Below are 18,249 nucleotides of genomic sequence, written 5' to 3'. Positions count from 1 at the left end.
CGTAAGTCACCATCTCAGAAACTTTATGGCTTTTGGGGCTAACAGAACTGGAAATGGGCAGGCATAATTGTGAGGAAGAAAGAGATAATAGGTAGCAGTAGTGGGAGTTCAGCCATACATGTCAATTCTTCACAAGTAAGCTGACAAAACTTATTCTGGAAAGCCTCACGTCAGCTACATTTTAGAAAGTTCAGCCATCCTTCTCATACCTGTGTGACTTTTGGTTTGAGATTTAAAAGCATGAAATCTGGGTAGGAAGGAGTCAGATGAATATTGGTCAGTGTGCTGCTTTTTTTTAGAATACACAGCTGTGGATGGCAGCATTGTTTAAGAAGACTTTGCTAGGTTAAGAAGTGTCCAGGACAGAGTTCAAAGTCAATTCTGGAGTCTCTGTATGTTCCAGGGTTTCTGTTTAACACAGTTTGTGATGCAGTTCTGTGTTTAAAAAGCTACTTGGTGTCTTTTACTAAATTGGGACATGGAAAATGAGGTCTGTGCTTTTCTTTCCCCTTCCAAGAAATTAGATGATGAGTGGGGGTGGATGCTAGTTTCAGTGCATGCATTCAAGTGCCTGCAGTGTTTATCTGGAATTCTGTCTTTCCAAGGAAAACGCTGACACCAGTGAGTGGGTTGAAGGTAGTCCATGCCATAAAGCAGTTTACAATTTGAAGTTTTTTTATTATTATTATTTATTTTTATTTTTAAGCATGGGAATTTTTGCATTTGCATGGCAGTTGACAGTCTGCTTCTTTTTGCCGCTGTTCCTGCAGTGGTACATATTCATCTTTTTTCCTTCTTTGGTGCTTTTGTCTGCTATGTGACATCAAAAAAGTAAGGGAGCTGGGCAAATCTAAGCCCTCTGCTTAGGATTACCCTGATGGACCTTGACTACCTCAGACATTTTTAAAAAGTGCTTGTTCCTACCTTTATTAAGATTTAGGAAAAAAAAAAGAAAAAAGAAAAAGAAAAGCAACCTAGCTAAAATGCGTTTGGCGGCATATTTTGCACTGCTTTTTGTAGTCTAGACAAGAACTCGGTGACTGCCAGCCTCTTTCATCTGGAAGCTTGAATGTTAGGTTTACTTTTTAAAAAAGATGACAGGAATAATGCCTTACTCTTGAGGAAGGAGTAGGGAAGTTTTGCATTGGAAATTAAATATCAGAAGTAGAATTAAAAACACAAAAAACAAACAAATAAAACAAAACAAAACAAAAAAAACATTCTGAATATAAGAAGTTTGAACACTGGTATAGACTAATTCCCTGGGAGGCTGTGGAATTGTATCAGTTGTGGTTTTCAGAAACAGCGAATAACCTTTGTAGGAGGAGTTACAGGTCGATATGACCTAGGGCATTGTTCTACCTGCTCGGGGCAAGAATGGCCTTTGTCACCTTCAGAGTGCCTTTGTGCCCACCTTCTTTGGTTCTAGAATTGTGACTTTCTGTGATTTCTGCCCAAGAAAATGCAATAGGGATCTTAGTCCTGCTGAACGACAAAGCAGTCATCTCAGCGGTGTCCCAGCATTGTTGCTTTTCCTTGTACTTCATCTTCAGACAATTTTATGGAAAAGTTCCCTGCCCATGTCTTCACATGAGATACGCTGCAGTTTATACAGCCTTTATGGCTTAGTTGTTATTTGAGAAAAGTATTCTCATAATAGAATTGTGCTATAAGTGTGTAGGTATGTAAAACTATGAGGGAAAACAGTGCCTCCAGCTTATATCACAGCTTCCTGTAGCCAGTGAAAATGTGTTGACGAAATGAAGAAACAGAGATCAGTACAAATGTTTATCTTTAATGATTGAAGCTGTAGAATTGCAGTTCTGTAGTACTGACAGACCTATAAGTCTGTCGTTATTGACACTGCTTTATTGTCTAATATGCAAAATGTTTTAAAGAACTATATACATTGAAATGGTACATACCTTATTTCTTCTGTTTTAATTCCACTAAATGTAGACCAGTGTCAGCAAATCAAAGTACATATTAATTCAGTGGCTAAGCAGTTCTGTGTTCCTGATGTAGATTTTTTTTTTTTTTTTTTATATCCCTGTTTTGCAGGCAACTTTCAGCTGGTTAAAGAAATAGTTGATGAAGACCCAAGCCAGGTCAATATTACCACTGTTGATGGTGCATCTCCGTTAATGATTGCGGCTGTAACTGGGCAGCTGCCCCTTGTCCAGCTCCTTGTTGAGAAGAATGCGGAGATTGACAGACAGGACAATGTTCATGGCTGGACAGCACTAATGCAGGCCACATACCATGGGTAAGTTGTATGCTCATTGAGTCTAACAGAAAAGAGGTTTCATTCTTCTTACATCCAGATAGAAAAGATCTTTCTGGTATTGACTCTGGAAACAGCTCTTACAAGAATTGTAGAGGCTTTTGGCCTTAATCTTCTAAAACACGTAGTATGCCCTCAGCTTTTCGGAACAGACCCAAACAGACCAGTGGGGATAAAGCTGAGTTTTTGTTAGAAGAGAGAGAGAACATTCATTCTTCATTTTAGGTTGACTTTATCTGGAGTATGTTCAGATTGAAGATCACTTCAGAGCATTACTTCTGAGATCTGTTTGAGATCTTTTTGTCAGCTTCAGAGTTAGAGCTGGCAGTCAACTATTGCTACTTAAGCACATTGTTCTTCAGTATGGCTTACATGTGTCAGAGTTTGTTTTTATACAGGCTTAGTCTCAGTGTAAGAGGATTTTTATATTAAAAATATTTTCCACAGCTTTGTTGTCATTGCTTATTTTGTATTGTTTTTAATTTGCAAGGCTAGTTCTGCTGATTTATTCAGGTATATGAGAAAGGAGAGGGATTAATGGGAATGGGATGATGAGTTCCTTTTATGCAATTTGCTTTTATGAGCTTTTATTAGGAGGTGTTTGTATTATCGTTTACTGCTGATTTGCTTTTGCATTTTAGATACCTCACGGAAATTTGTGTCTCTAATTAAGTGATTTACTGTTTGGAGTTCATAAATTATCTTCAGTCAGTTGGGGTTTTATTAAATGGATTTTTTTTTATCTGTTCTGAATATGAAGCTATGTTTAAGTATTAGCGATGTTGTGTGATGACTTCTGGACTGACCTTTGAATTCCCACTTGCTTTTTTGCCCTAGGCAGTAATGGCCTTTCAAAGGGAAACTGGCAACAGATACCGTGATCATTTCCAAAGGGTCAGATGAAGAATCTGACTATTCAAATTATGTTCTTTTTAGGCTGTTTGCATGCCAATTATTGTGATTTATAGTGAGTAAACAGTGACTGACAAAGGAATCATGGGAGCTCTTGAATAAATTGTGGACACATTTTAGACTTGGTTAACTATTGCAGAGGTAAAACTATGATCGTTAATTGAGGAGCAATGATACAAAAGGATGGAAATGGAGTATTGAGGTACTCTCTCTCTTTAACATAAGCATTTTTTGTCTCCCGTAAAGAAACAAAGAAGTTGTAAAGTATTTGTTAAATCAAGGAGCTGACGTCAATCTTCGTGCGAAAAATGGATACACAGCTTTTGACCTGATAATGCTCCTGAATGATCCAGGTATGTTATTTCAGAGAGCACTGAGGAAATGTTTGTAATTGCAACATGACCAGATACGCATCTCTTTTGACGTAGAAATTGCATTAAATTTGCTTCAAGATATTGACTGCAGTCTATGCTAGACTAGACCAAGAATGGATACTGCCTGAAAATGTATTTTTTTTAAATCAGTTGTTTAGGTGTATATATACATTTATGGGCTAATGGATTTTCTGTGGTCCTCTTCTCTTTGTTTTTGAAGGTATTCTAAAATGTTGTTTGTGTCATCAGAGCCAGTTCAATAGCACTTACTTGTGGTGGCTTAGATATTGTCATTAGTGCTGAGCTAGGAACTGGAACTCGAAGTTTCCACTTGGCAGAAGTTAGGGGACAGGATGAAGAAAGTGCAATCAGCACAAGACTAGTGAACTAGCTGGAGCTCCAACTAGGTCTGTAAAGGCTGAGATTAAATCACACTTGGGCATTCAAGTTAGTAGTCATGGGAGTGCTTTAGAAAAAGCCAGTGTGCTTTGAGGAGGCTTTGATGAAACACATTTAGATTTTGTTGTAGTTTGTTTAGCCTACCTAATTTGGGACGTTATTATTAAACTTGCCTGGTAGCTAGATTGCTTTCTCTGAAGCTGAAAAACGGTAGTGCTAATGGAAAGAATGTCCATGTTCTCCGTATTTACTCAGTGTTGTTTTTGATCGCTAGCACGTAGCTTTGCTTTGTCAAAAGTCGGTAACTAATAGTATAAAATTTTAGAAAATAAATAATGGTGAATGTGTTTTTCTTGTAACTAGCTGCCTGTAGGACAGAATAGTTCATCTTGTTCAGCAAGGAGAATATAGGTTGGTTCTGTCTGCCCTTCTTTTCCTGTATAAATATCCTGTATAAAATACAGTTTTACAGAATATTTCTTGCTTTCCTGTCCTCATCTTATTCTTTTTTTTCTTCCTCTTCCTTTTTTTTTTTTTCTTACTTTTTTTTTTTTTTTTTTTACTCTATTTTTTTCTTACCATGTCTTTTCAGTCCCTTCATTGTCCAGGCTGAACATCTCCTTTCTCTTTGGGATTTAATTTCAAGCTTCTTTTCTGCAACCTACACTTGAAGAAAGAGTATTCCTTTTTCTCTTCTCTCTTCTGCGTCAGGTGAGAAAAGGGAGCGTCCCAGTGCTGTTCTTAACTTCTACAAAGTGTGTGAGCAGGCAGTTCGTTTGGTCACACATGACTGAATGGCATGATTATTTATACTGATACATGTGTTTAGAGAGGCATTGGTAAGACTGCAGCCCACTGTGTGGGGAGAAGGGATGGGAAACAGAGGCCAAGAAACAAAGTTTTGTGTATTCATCTGCTTTGTTTGAGAGGTGTTTCAGCATATCAGTCACGATTTGGCAAAGCAAAACAGACTAAAAAGTATCTTAATTTGTTTTCTTTTAGACACAGAACTTGTACGGTTACTCGCATCAGCATGCATGCAAGTAGACAAAGACAAGAATAAACTCAACAACAGGTCATCTTTGCCTTGTTCCAGAAGTAGGCAATCCTTAAATGTCCCAATACTGCCAGATGACAAAGGAGGTTTAAAGGTAAACATATTCAGTCGCTCTTACTGAATGAAGCAGAGAAGGTCATTGCTAAGAAGTACTTTGGACCTAATACGTAACTAGTTGTGGGGATTTTTCCCCTTCTGAATTCCTGGTGGTTTCCTGGTGTTATGATATTCAGCTTTCTTTCTCTTCAAGTAACAAGGCAGAGGGAAGACTTCTAAAGAAGAGTCAGCATCAAAGCACATTTCAGTGCCTAGAAATAGAGGCCATAATTAAATAGTAGAATGTATTATATTAATGAGTTTGGAAATGAATTTCCATTATGATCTTAATTTTTAAATCATCCAAATGTACTCCAATTTTAGTAGACTTTTCCTTTACTCATAGCAGATCTTTTTACTTTGAAATTGGAGTGGATGTGTTTGGGATCTCCTAACAAAGTAAGAAGTTGCCTGTTTATATATTTGCTCTATGTAGAATTTCCAGTTGTAGTTCCTTATATTTTTCTTTTGTCGTATTTAGTGAACACTAGAAGAAGAAAAGCATGATGTAGGAAGTAAACTGAAGTCCAGGTAGTCTACTTGAAAATACTGTGACTACATGCAGGACAGCCCAGACTTGAGAGGCTTCATCATAATACTGTAAGAAGAATAAAAGGGAAGGGCTTAGATTCATCATGAAGTGGTAGACTTCTACGAGAGAGGGTGGACTTCATTTCAACCATGAATGGAGGTTGGCACTGAAAATTAAGAAGGTTTTAATATGAAAAATTAGCAGGGGTTTTAATATGAAAAATGGAAGAAGGTGCAATTCAGGCTTACGTGTCCTCTGGAGAGTCACTGGAACACTGTATGCTTATCTAGAAATTGGCAGTAATCCAGTAGGAGTCAGAGTGTGTGCCATTTGAACAAGGCCATTGTGACTTACATTGTCTGTGTTCAAAAAAAGAAGGAAAAAGGTATTAGCTTATTTTGTTGTTGTTGCTGATTTTATTTGTTTAGGTGAAAATTCATTGATGATCTTATACCTCAGAATTTCCTTGATTCTGTAATCTCACATTGTTAGCATAAATGTTATCGGAATCTTGGAAACACACATGCTAATTTCCAGGCTATTTCTGACACAAGTTTTAAAGACCACTTATAATTCTGCTTTAGCTCAAATTGATTTTGCAATTTTAACAATGATAAATTGTTAAAAAAAAAAAAAATATTCATATGATTATTCAATATGATACAACTTCAGTATCGGTTTAGGTGGGCCTATTTAGGAATGCACTTACCTAGCTTGGGGATTTCAGAACAGTCTTTGGCATTATAGAAAGCAGATCAACTGCAAGTCAGATTGCAACTCTTGCACAGATAGGGGTCCAAGGCTGGGGTCATATATGAACTGGGGTCATATAAGATTTTGAGGTAAAATTAGAAAAAAACAATTTTGTAGGATTTGTTGATAAAGATTTAAATATGAGTACTGACATTGAATATTTTGACATATATAATGTTGGAATATTTGGTTGAAAAAACATCAAAACATTACAGTGTTTGCAAGTTAAGTCTTAAGCACTTTTTCAACAGAAATATTCTATGTAATTCTGTGTATGTGTGCATATGTACATATCTATAAAGCCAATATAACCCTCTCTTCCAAAATGGCTTAGTGCTTTATTAACTATTCTGACTGATCAGGAGTATGTTACATATCTTATTCTCCATACAGAGAATAAACAGAGTAAAAATGATATTCTCAGAGTGACTGGGGTCATCAAACACAGCTTGTTTTAGACCAGTGCGTGAGGAGAATGCACAAGTGAGGGATTTGTCCTTGGCTTTGTAGAAGTGGTGCTTCCATGTGGACAACTCTTCTGTGCTGAGCCAAGACTATAAAACAAATTGCCCAGAAGGTTTCGGTGAGCTATTTATAGTGACTCAGACAGTACATAAATTTTCTGTCTAGGTCAGTGCAGATGGCAAAACGTGGAATTGCAGAAATGGAGGAATGAGAGGGAACTTGATGAGCCCACCTGTCTTTATGTAGACAGAACGAATATGCCAAGAACATCCTTGACAAAGTTTCTGTTCTCTCTTCTCTCACTGTGATGAAAAAGGTCCATAGTCTAATTTTGCAGCTGGTTCCACTGCTTGTCTGTTCCTACAGTCAGATTTTTTTTTCCCTTGGTATAAGCTAAATCTCTCTTGCTGCATATTAAGTCAATTGTTTTTCAGTTATCAGTGTCCACCTTCACCTTTATAAGAACTATACACATACTTAGAAAAGATGGAAATTCTCTTAAATCTTTTATTTTCTATAATAATAATAAAATGTATTCACATTTCCTTGTTTGCAGACTGTTTCCTAAACTTCTTACTATTTCTAGTTTGTCTGTATTAGTCTTAAGGTGATGTGTCCAAAACAAGTAATGAGATTCTAACTAAGGTCTCAATATTACATGGCAGGGTACAAAAGCTACTTTCACAGTCGTGTATCTCATGGGGTGGTCAGTGAAATTTGCCGTTTTCTTGCAGTAGTAAGACACTGTTGACCTATTCTTAGGGGACATATGCTTAGTTGGTGCTATGTTAGAACTCTGATTTTCTTTTTTCTTCAGTAAGGCTGTTTTTCTTATTATTCCTTTTTCTGTATTTATGCACTTGATTTCTTCTGCTTACATATGACCTTCCCCCCCCCCCCTAAATTCAATTCATCAGTGAATTGAAGTCAATTCATCAGTGTAATGACCTCCTGAAGTCAATTCATCAGTGTAATTTGGAGTATCTAAGGTGCTCACAAAACTGTCCAGATAGATGTCTTACACAGATTGTACAAAATTAATTCTGTTTAATCTTTGATGTTGTTAACGACTATTTCCAAGCTCATGTTTCACACCACTGAATATGCCCTCCTCATCCTGGAGTAAATTGCTGGTAATTTGTCTGTTAATGTGTCTTTTGGTTATCATGCTTTTCCTCTCCTAATTTTACTAGAAGCATATTTTGTCATTTGTTCAGAGAATGGTACATGGAATATTGATAAAAGCTTTATTAATGTTAAGCTATGTTACAGCTTCTCCTCCTTTCTGCCACTTCACCAGTTAGTCTGTCAGAGAGATTGATTTGGTGTGATTTATTCCTGACAAACCTATGCCAGCTGTCTTTTATGAGCTGTGAGTACATACAAAGTTTTTTTTAGTGATGTCCTTTCAAGTTAGAGAACAAATCTTATGAGGAATGGTTGAGAGAAGTGGGGTTATTTAGCCTGGAGATAAGGAGGCTCATGGGAGACCTTATCTCTCTCTATCTCTTAAAGGAGGTTGTGGAGAGGTGGGGGTCAGTCTCTTCTCCCAAGCAACAAATGATGAGACAAGAAGAAATGGCCTCAGGTTATTCCAGGGGAGCTTTAGGTTGGATATTAGGAAAAATCTCTTCGCTGAAAGGGTTGTGAAGCATTGGAACAGGCTGCCCAGGGAAGTGCTTGAGTCACCATCCCTGGAGGTCTTTAAAATACATGTAGGTGATGTGCTTAGGGACATGGTTTAGCGATAGACTCAGTTATCCGGCAAAGTAACCTTGCTAGGTTGGACTTGATGATCTTGGAGGTCTTCTCCAACCTAAGTGATTTTTTGATTCTGTGACTTTAAATTAAGCTGATTAGTCAGTAAACTTTCAGATTTTCTTCTTTGGGGTAAGTGTGGTAATGTATTTGCCTTTTGCTTCTGTAATTTCTTCCATCCTCTTCACTTACCTTGAAGATAATATTGGTTCAGAGTTTGTATTGTCTGTAATTACTCCAGGTAATCAGTTCTTTTTGTTTTAATCTGTGCAAGCTCATTTCAATAGTTTGTTAACCAGGCACATCACTAAGGGCAGATTGTGCCAGACAAATCTGCTGGCTTCCTACAGTGGGATCACAGCATTGGTAGATAGGGGAAGAGCAACTGATGACATCTACCTGAACTTGTTCAAGGCATTTGACATGGATATGACAGATAGACCACTGAGTGGGTAAGGAATTGGCTGGATGGTTGCACTCCAAAAGTCAAGGTCAACAGTTCAATGTCCAGGTGGAGATCAGTGATGACTGGTGTTCCAGGTGGGACCAGCACTATTTAACATCTTTGTCAGTGACGTGGACAGTGGGATTGAGTGTACCCTCAGCAAGTCTGCTGATGGCATCAAGCTGTGTGGTGTGGTCAACACACTGGAGGGAAGGGATGACATCCAGAGGGACCTGGACAGGCTTGGGAGGTGGAGCTGTGCAAACCTCATGAGGTTCAACAAGGCTGAGCGCAAGGTCCTGTAGCTGGGTAGGAGCAATCCCAAGCAGAAATACAGGCTGGGTGGAGAATGGATTGAGAGCAGCCCTGAGGAGAAGGACCTGGGGGTGTTGGTTGACAAGAAGCTCAACATGAGCCAGCAATGTGTGCGCTGAAAACCCAGAAAGCCAAACAAATCCTGGGCCGCATCAAAAGAAGTGTGGCCAACAGGTTGAGAGAGGTGACTCTCCCCCTTTACTCTGCTCTCATGAGACCCCAACTTCAAGTACTGTATTCAACTCTGGATCCCCAGCACAAGATGAACGTGGAAGTATTAGAACAAGTCCAGATGGTGGCCACAAGTATGATCGTAGAGCTGGAGCACCTCTCCTACAAAGACAGGCTGAGGGGGTTGGGGTTGTCCAGCCTGGAGAACAGAAGGTTCCAGGGAGACCTTATAGCAGCCTTCCAGTACCTAAAGGGGGCCTACAGGAAAGCTGGGGAGGGACTCTGTGTCAGGGAGCGTAGGGATAGGACAAGGAGTAATGGCTTTGAACTAAAAGAGGGTAGGTTTAGCTTACATATTAGGAATAAATTCTTTAGTCAGAGGGTGATGGAGGCACTGGATCAGGTTGCCCAAAGAAGCTGTGGATGCCCCATCCATGGAAGTGTTCAAGGCCAGGCTGGGTGGGGCTTTGGGCAGCCTGGTCTGGTGGGAGGTGTCCCTGCCCATGGCAGGGGGGTTGGAACTGGGTGGGCTTTAAGGTCCCTTCCAACCCAAACCATTCTGTGATTCTGTGTGGTCGATGACTGTTTTCTCATCCTCTACCCCTTTTACTTAGAGGTTCACTTAGGAACTAAGAAGTACTTTGTTTCCCACCATTTTCTGGACTTGGAAACAAAGTTGCGTCCTTAGTGTATGCAAAGATCTTATTTCCTCTTTCCTTGTTGCCCGTGCTTTTTCAGCAAACAGTGCCCTCAATGTCAGCAGCAGAGCAATGTAAATTATCACATTCAGTTTCTTTTTTAGGATAAAGTTGCTTATAAAGTTGCTTTAAGACACAGATTTCCAGTGCTTCCCCTAATTCTTTCTTTTCTAATATTGTTAAAAGTATATAAGAGATTTCTCAAGTGGCAACACCTCTTTTCTGTTTTCTGATACTATTGCATTCTCCCATCGTTACTAGATCATAGCCTTTTGACAGACGCTGTTTTAACCACTGATGCATTTTTATTTGGCTTTTTCAATCTAGTTTAAAGCCCTTTGTTCTAGCTTCTATATGTCTCTGATGTGCAAGGTGTATGGATAGGCCGCAACTTCCTGCAGCAATATGCTGGGTGCTCCACAGCTCAGACGACCCTGCTCTGATCACCAGAAGACAAGATGAGCTTCTCTACCAGCTTTCCTTCCGTGCCAGAGAGTAGTAGAGTACTTTGTATGGTAGTGTAGTGGCTGCACCTACTCCATGTTAGGTACTTTGTGGTGAGAGCCTATGTTAGCAGATCAGAAGCCTATAAAGAGTAGCAAAGATGAGGGGAACTGAGAAGTGATCTTTTTGCTCAGTGAAGCTAGCTTGTTCCCGTAACAAGCAAATGACGTTGTACAATCAAGCTCTTTTGTAAGATCGCTGTTCTCCATATTAATAGTAGATGGATTTTTGCCCTTTCAGTTCCTTTTGGAAGGTGAGTAAATGCTGAACTATGTGGTTTTTACTGCTTTCTCGGAACTATTTGTCTCTCTTTTTCCACCAGCTCTTTGTTGATGAAAGTAGTGTATATCTTTATTAGTTATGACTCCAAAGAGATAGAGAGGTCTGAGGACTCTGTCCATTAATAATGCTCTGAGCAGATTTAAAATCTTTTTAATGATCATCTGCTGGAAGGATTGAATTATGGAGAGTAAGTTTGCAATTTTTATTACTTAGTTCTGCTCTGTGACAGTTAGGAAGAGATATATCAGAAAGCAGTTCAGAAATGTTAAATGTCAGGGAGAGAGGGGAATATATATGGTGAGAAGGAATGGCTAAGAATACAGAGTAAACAAGGAAAGTATAGGTCTGGGTTGGGTATCTTATAAAGCAGCCTTGATGAAATATCATGATTTTAAAATATCTTTTTATTTTTTATTTTTTTTTAAGTGTTCCAGAAACCAAAGTAGCTTTACTAAGAAATAGTCAGGACATATTTAGAATCTTGACTTATTAACCTCCAAGCCACATGATGTTTAATGGACTGACTGCATGGGTTTTCTTAATATTGACTTAGAAGTCTTGTATAGTCTGAAGAAATGTAACAGGGAAAAATGTAATCATCCTGAATACTTGAAGCATTTTATATCATCTGCCTACAAAAACGTTGAAATTTGTAATCTATTTGTATAAATTCTTCAGCAAAGCTCAGACAATTGCCACATAATCAATACCTATATGGGTGCAAGCTGCAGGTGCAGTAGTCCTTAGGCTTGTGTTGTTTTCACAGCTGGTCTTTCTTGCCTGTCAATCTATAGTCTCTCCAGTCTGAAAGGGTTTAAGTTTATCTGTACAGCAGCACAATATGTATTGCAAATCTTGATTCTGATTGGAATGCTATTAGAACTCTTTTAGTTTGCCACCAGTTTTTAAAATCTTAAGGAGAGGCTTTCGTGTGGGTCAGATAAACTTTTGTGAATGCCTCTAAAAAGAAGAAAATGTATGCCAATTCATTGATGTCAGAGAGTGTTGGACAAGTTGGAAGCTTATTATAAGATTAAGTAATTGCCATGTAGCTGCAAAAAAATTCTCACTCAAATTGTCCTAATGTTTTTATCTAACTTGTCTTTCTAGATACAGTAGAAAAATATTGTAAGCTTTTTGTCAAATGAAACATAAGGAGAAAGGTGAATCTTACCTATACGACCCACGGGAAAAGATTCTGTTGACGATTGCAAACCATTTTAACATTCTTTTGTAGTTTCCCTGTAAAATTCCTTCATCACTGCAGTAAAGATTACTTAATTGTACTTTTCTTTTCCTTTTTTAGTTGGAACTGATTTTTCTTTTTCCTTCTCAATCTAGTCTTGGTGGAGCAGGATGTCCAATCGATTCCGCAAGCTGAAGCTGACTCAGACGTTGCGCCATGGGTTTTCTTCCAATCAGTTTGGGCCTTTTCCTGATGGGCCTGAATCTTCATTAAATTCCACCATAAAAGCACCACAGAGTGATACAGACACTTCCGGAACCCCTGATGCTCCTACTGCTTGGGTCACAAATAACAAAGGTAGTGGTAAACCCAGAGTTGTCTGATGGGAAGTGAACTCTCATGGGGATAGTCAAGATGATACCATTTCTAATTTATTGATTTAGTGTTTGCTTAATTTAACAGAGCTGAAAAATCACATCATGTATTTGTACTGAACACCTGCAACATCATTTCAGCAGGAAAATGCTAATGTAGCAATGTTACTGTTCTGTAGCAAGCACCATTAAATTTGACAGGAGAAACAGCTCAATCAAAAATCATTAGTATTCTTGATGAACTTATTTTTATAGTGACAACCAGTTTGTGTTAAAAAATAAACCTGAGACAAAAGATCAGAAAAACACAAGTTGCAAAACACATCTGGTGAAATTATGCTCTCTGTGCAAAACCCCTCCAGTTTGTGATGTGAAATAAGATTATCAGCTTAACTTTAATTTAGGTAACTGAAAGTTTCAGTGGAAAATTTGCTTGTGTGCACTTATAGGGGATACAGCTGTTGAATGTTTGAAAACAAAAGCTATCATTGAGAATAAGAAGCAGGGGCATGCAGACAGTAACACTTCATTTATGTTTTTTTCAGGTGTAAACACTGCAAAAGGAGGGAAGAATGATGAACTGTTGACAACCATGGTATGTTGCAGTGCTCTTGGGATCTTCAGTCCAATTCATAAGATCATGCAGCTACATGTTTCTCGTTTGTTTGTTTTTGTTTTTTAACCTGCTATTCAAGTAACCATTAAAAAGAGAACAATAAGTTGTTGGTAGTCACTAAACAGGAACTGACAAGCTGTGGTACATCTGTAGTTCTGTAGACTAGTAAGTACCTCAAATAGTACAGTATGGCAGCTCTTGGTAGATACTTGGTAGATACTTTTTTGACATAAAGTTTTCAAGAACTTTTTTTAAAGAGCAGTCTGTACCTTTGTATGAACAGTAATGAATTAGTAAAGTAGATTGAACAGCTAATGAAGTATGCTATGAGGGAAACATCGAGCACAGTGCAATGTGAAAGTGAGAAATCATGGAGGAAACCATGAAATACTTAGTTTGGGATGTGTGCTTATGTTATTCTCTTTCTACTTTTGTTACACTGGAGCGTTAAATTCCCCCACAATTTACTCCCTGGAGATGTCATTAAGTTTGGCTGTTGATTTTTTTTTTTATGTGTTCTTTTAAAAAGATCGAGCAAATATTGATATGACTGACTGACAGAACTCCAGGGACCCAGTATCATTTTTGTTGTTCTCTTCTTTTTTCTGGAGAATACACATAGAGCAGGAACAAATATTTGTTCACTATGTCTAGGTGTCTTATCTAGGAATTCAGAGTAGACAACCTTATTAAGCATCCTGTTTGTTATTTCTTTGGAAACTACTTGTTAACATTCCTGTTAAAATGACAAGAAAGGAACAGCTTCTGTCATTTAATGAACTGTGTTCATTGTATCAAATGAACGAGCTTGCTCACTGGTGCCAGTATGAACACTGGATGTGTCTGCTATTATGTATTGTACATCTTCACAAATACTACTTTTATATCTCATTTCCATTTATTTTTTTTTTAAATGCATCTGTCTCCATCTTTTTATTTGACTTTGAAACTACATCATTAGCTCCCAATTAGCTTTCTAAGAAGAGTCTCTTTTCTTTTTTCCTTTCTTTCTTTTCCTCTCTCAGTTGAGAAGTAGTGCTCCATTTACCAGGCTGCCCAGTGATAAACTGAAAGCAGTGATACCCCCTTTCTTACCACCCTCGAGTTTTGAGCTTTGGAATTCTGACCGAACACGAATCAACAAAGATGGCAAAGCCGAACAGATGAGAACTGCCTGGCCACAGAGAGTGATCAAGCATGATTTTAACAGCAGTGGGAACTCTGATGTAGTAAGTAAATGAAATATGTGAAAAAATACCATGTATTATTACGTCCAGGGCATGCTGGCTGGTGAGCCATGCTGGTTTTGTATTTAGACATTATTTTGAACCCATTGTCACTAGTAATGGCTTGTCCTTTTAAGATCTCCTGTCTAAGAAGAATATATGTCTCTGTGGAGGGAACATAAATAGGATGAAAGGTCTCTATAAAATAAAACTACTTGTTTGCTGTAAACCAGAATAATGTCTAGCCATAATGAATTTGTTGCAAACTGCTGAAGTGACAACTGGTTCCACCTATACATTTTAGTTGCCAAGGTAGGTGCAGTCATTCTAGTGTGGCAGAAACTGCTCTGCTTTTGAAGACAGCATGGGGGAGAAGAAAAGAATAGAAGATTCTCAATTTTTAGGACCTGAAGGGAAGAGAAAAAACACTGGTGAGCTATATTGTATATGAAAATACAATGACATAATATGCTGAAAGGGTTAGTATATGACAAAACAGTAGCAATGGTGATCACATTGGCTTGAAGACATACAGACTCAGTACAAATAGTGTAAAAGGGAGAAAAGTCTGAATAAAGTCTAATTTTTATAGAAGGAGCTTGCCTGATCCTGATTTTACTTTTTTTTTTTTTTTTTTTTTTTGTAGTGAAAACACAAAACAAAAGGAAAATACCTTGTTTGCAGGAAGCAAAACAACTTTGACAACCTTTGCTTTCATAGTTAGTAGGAAAAAAGAGGTCTTGCTTCCTTGAATTACGACTCTTAAATTGAGGGTTAAAGAAGAGTTTATATTACTAGTCCAGAATTGTATTTCTAGTCAGTTATAGAAATGGGACAATAAAGACATTTTAGTAGACATGTGGAGAAGGCAAGTGATAGATCCCAGGAAGGTAAAGTTTGGTTCATCATCTGGAAAGGATAGCTGTAGTAAATGATTGTAGGAAGATGATTGTAAGTGGATAGTTGGGTCCCATGAGGAGCACGTGAGGAGCAGGGCAAGTAGAGGAGAACTAGCCATGGATCCCTCTGTGGGGAATGTAGGGGAATGTGTAGGAGAAAGGAGAGAAATGTAGTAAATCTGTTCTGTAAAATAGGAGGAACAAACAAACAAACAAAAAAAGGATTCTGCATGAAAGAAGCTTTACATGTGTTTGTTTTTTTTTTTTTTTTGCCACTGTTCATAATATTTCCTATACTGTTCCTCAGGTGCATTGCACATACGCACATTTTATGTTGGCCAAAGGTTAAGGAGAATTAATCTTCTTTTTTATATCTTCAGTGAATGACATGATATATATTCAATGTTACATGCATTTATATAACTACATATATTCAATACATTATATCTGTTTTTATAAATGTATTTGTAAATGTAAGATAAGATTATTTTACAGAGAAAGTTTCTGAACTTACAGTAAATAGTCGTTGAAAATTTTTTTTCTGTTGTTTTGCTCAAATAAGAAAGATAAAAATTATTTTTATTTTCCAGATGTCTGTTAGCAAAGGTACAAGGCCAGTCAAATTACCAGCATTTGCAAGAAGACCTGCATCTCCTTCAAATTCCAACAACTTCAACCATTCTCCCCATTCTTCTGGTGGATCCAATAACATTGCAGGAATTAACAGGCACGGAGGAGAACTGCATAACAGATCAGGTACCGTGCTTCCCTTGTTTTTAATACAAAAGTCACTTGAGTGTGGTTCACGCAAAAAAAAAAAAGGTATTTCTCATGATTGTAGAAGAAATTAAACCTCTTTTGAGGGCTTGTACTGCTGCATAATCAAAACTTCTATGAACTGTTGGAACAGGATTGAAGTTTGGATACAAAGGGAACAAAACCTTGTATGTAAGGCATATGTAAGGGAACAAAAACCTCACATCTGGCGCATTAACCCCTGTCTCAGAGAAACCTTGTTGATTTTACTGAGTCCACCCATGGTGAATTAGGCGTATACGTGTTCATTGCTACGTGTATTTCATGGAGCTTACATGTGTTGATTGCTTTTTGTTTAAATTAAAAATATTTTTTAATTAAAAAACAAGGGGTAAACATTGTATCTGCCATTGTATTGTCTCTGTAAAGAGATATGGTGAGGCAATTCATGAAATATATCCAAGAGTATGAAAGTCAACTATGTACGTGCTTGTATAGGCAAGGCTAGCTCCTGGTTGAATTTTGTCTCCTTTGCTGACAGTTGCTGAACAGATCTGAGCCTTACTGTTCTTACATGTATTTATGTTCTCTTATTTAGTGCAGTCTGTTTTGAAGAGGAAGTGAGTGGTGAAGAAAGGCAAATTGAGGATTAACAGACTTTTAAAAGTGATGGTCTCCTTGACTCTGTGTTTGGTTTCTTTTTTTCCTTAGGTGGCAGTGCAGATAATGTTTTGTCTCAAATCGCAGCCCAGAGAAGAAAAGCAGCAGGCTTACCTGAACAGAAGCCCAGCCAACAGAATAGTCCAGTCCAGCCAACTCCTTCATCCACCCAGTCTGATTTGCAGTGTGCTCAAACTGTTGGCAATGGACATGTAGTAAAGGTACAGATGAATGCAATTTTTTCTACTTCTAAATTGGTTTATTTTAATAGGCCATGCCTCAGTCATGGGTGATTCATAAATACAACTGCATGACATTGCACAGCCTAAAATGAATGAATAAGCTGTTACAGTAGTGGAAACTTTTCAGCTCTACAAACCTTCCTTCTCATTACAAATTCTCGAAAGGTCAGACATAATAAAATATGATTTTGGTTTATTATTATTTTCACTCTCTTTTAAAAGCAATAAATGTAATACTTAGGGTACATGTGTACTATGTTTCTTATGACTTCTTCCTACGGCCCTGACTGAGTCCAGCATTTTTACATGTTATTTAATCCTGAGCTTTCCTCTGAAATGGTATAGCTAGTTTCCCTCCAAAGGCACAACCTGAGTGAAGAATGTGAGATTGTGTGTACTGGGATCTGTCCACCCCTAAAGTATGCATGTATTCATCCATGAGGTGTTATTTTCAAACAGTATGAGCGTTCAGTTCTCATAACCAAAGCCAGGTTTTGCTCACAAATGCAGGCTACATTATCTGTGCTGAATTTCATGTGAATTTCCTGAAATGGCTTTGCCCTCATGACCTGCCAGTTTATTTTTTTTGTGTGCATACTTTGAAGCTAACAGCTGTATAGTGCAAAACCTTAAAGGGTAAAGATCAAAAATCTTTACTCTTCACAGAGACAAATTAGAGAGTAGCATCATAGCAGGAGATGTGGATTTCACTATCGTGAAATCTGTCTGTTGATTCACACGGGGAAGGTTTAAATTTCAGAGAGAAAGAGAAAGAAAGCAAGACTCAGGGTTTTAGTTCTAAATTCTGGTATTCTGCAAATGGTAGTATACATGACCAAGAGCAAAATTTCTTTTTTTTTTTTTTTTTTTTTTTTGCTTGTGGAATCTCCAAACAACCCTTTATTTTGTTTTGTGTTCTTTGCATTTGTTTGTGAAATTCTTCTTAGAGTTGTGCCTCAAGAAACAAAAATGGCCATAATAAAAAATTACTACCTTTGCTATCTCATTCTGTGATGTCTTGTATGGCAACAATAAACAAAATATATATTTAATAAGGTAAATTCGATGATAAATGAAGTTGCAAAATAGTTTAGTGATTTAATAAGTGAAATTTCTGGCAAACAATGGTCAGACAAAGAAAAGTGTGCAACTGCCAGCATCAGAACAGTTTCCATGAACAGTCACGTTGTCTCTTATCTGTCAGCCTTGATTCTAAAGAGACTACAAGTCACTTTTCAAAGATGG

At 37.7% G+C, this 18,249-nt stretch overlaps 1 protein-coding gene across 2 annotated transcripts in view; it reads left to right on the top strand.

Moving 5' to 3' along the window:
* ANKS6 (ankyrin repeat and sterile alpha motif domain containing 6) overlaps positions 1-18,249 on the top strand; it is a 44,416-nt gene that overhangs the window by 9,848 nt on the left and 16,319 nt on the right. For both annotated transcript variants that reach the window (XM_032182374.1, XM_032182373.1), the window contains exons 4-11: positions 2,062-2,266; positions 3,443-3,549; positions 4,972-5,120; positions 12,387-12,588; positions 13,151-13,200; positions 14,247-14,450; positions 15,937-16,102; positions 16,814-16,983. In XM_032182374.1, coding sequence (XP_032038265.1) covers positions 2,062-2,266; positions 3,443-3,549; positions 4,972-5,120; positions 12,387-12,588; positions 13,151-13,200; positions 14,247-14,450; positions 15,937-16,102; positions 16,814-16,983 — 1,253 coding nt within the window. The remainder of the gene's footprint in view (positions 1-2,061; positions 2,267-3,442; positions 3,550-4,971; positions 5,121-12,386; positions 12,589-13,150; positions 13,201-14,246; positions 14,451-15,936; positions 16,103-16,813; positions 16,984-18,249) is intronic.

Source organism: Aythya fuligula, chromosome 2 (genome assembly GCF_009819795.1).
Source record: "Aythya fuligula isolate bAytFul2 chromosome 2, bAytFul2.pri, whole genome shotgun sequence".
NCBI classification, from domain to species: domain Eukaryota; kingdom Metazoa; phylum Chordata; class Aves; order Anseriformes; family Anatidae; genus Aythya; species Aythya fuligula.
This window is presented reverse-complemented; position numbering and strand designations above follow the sequence as displayed.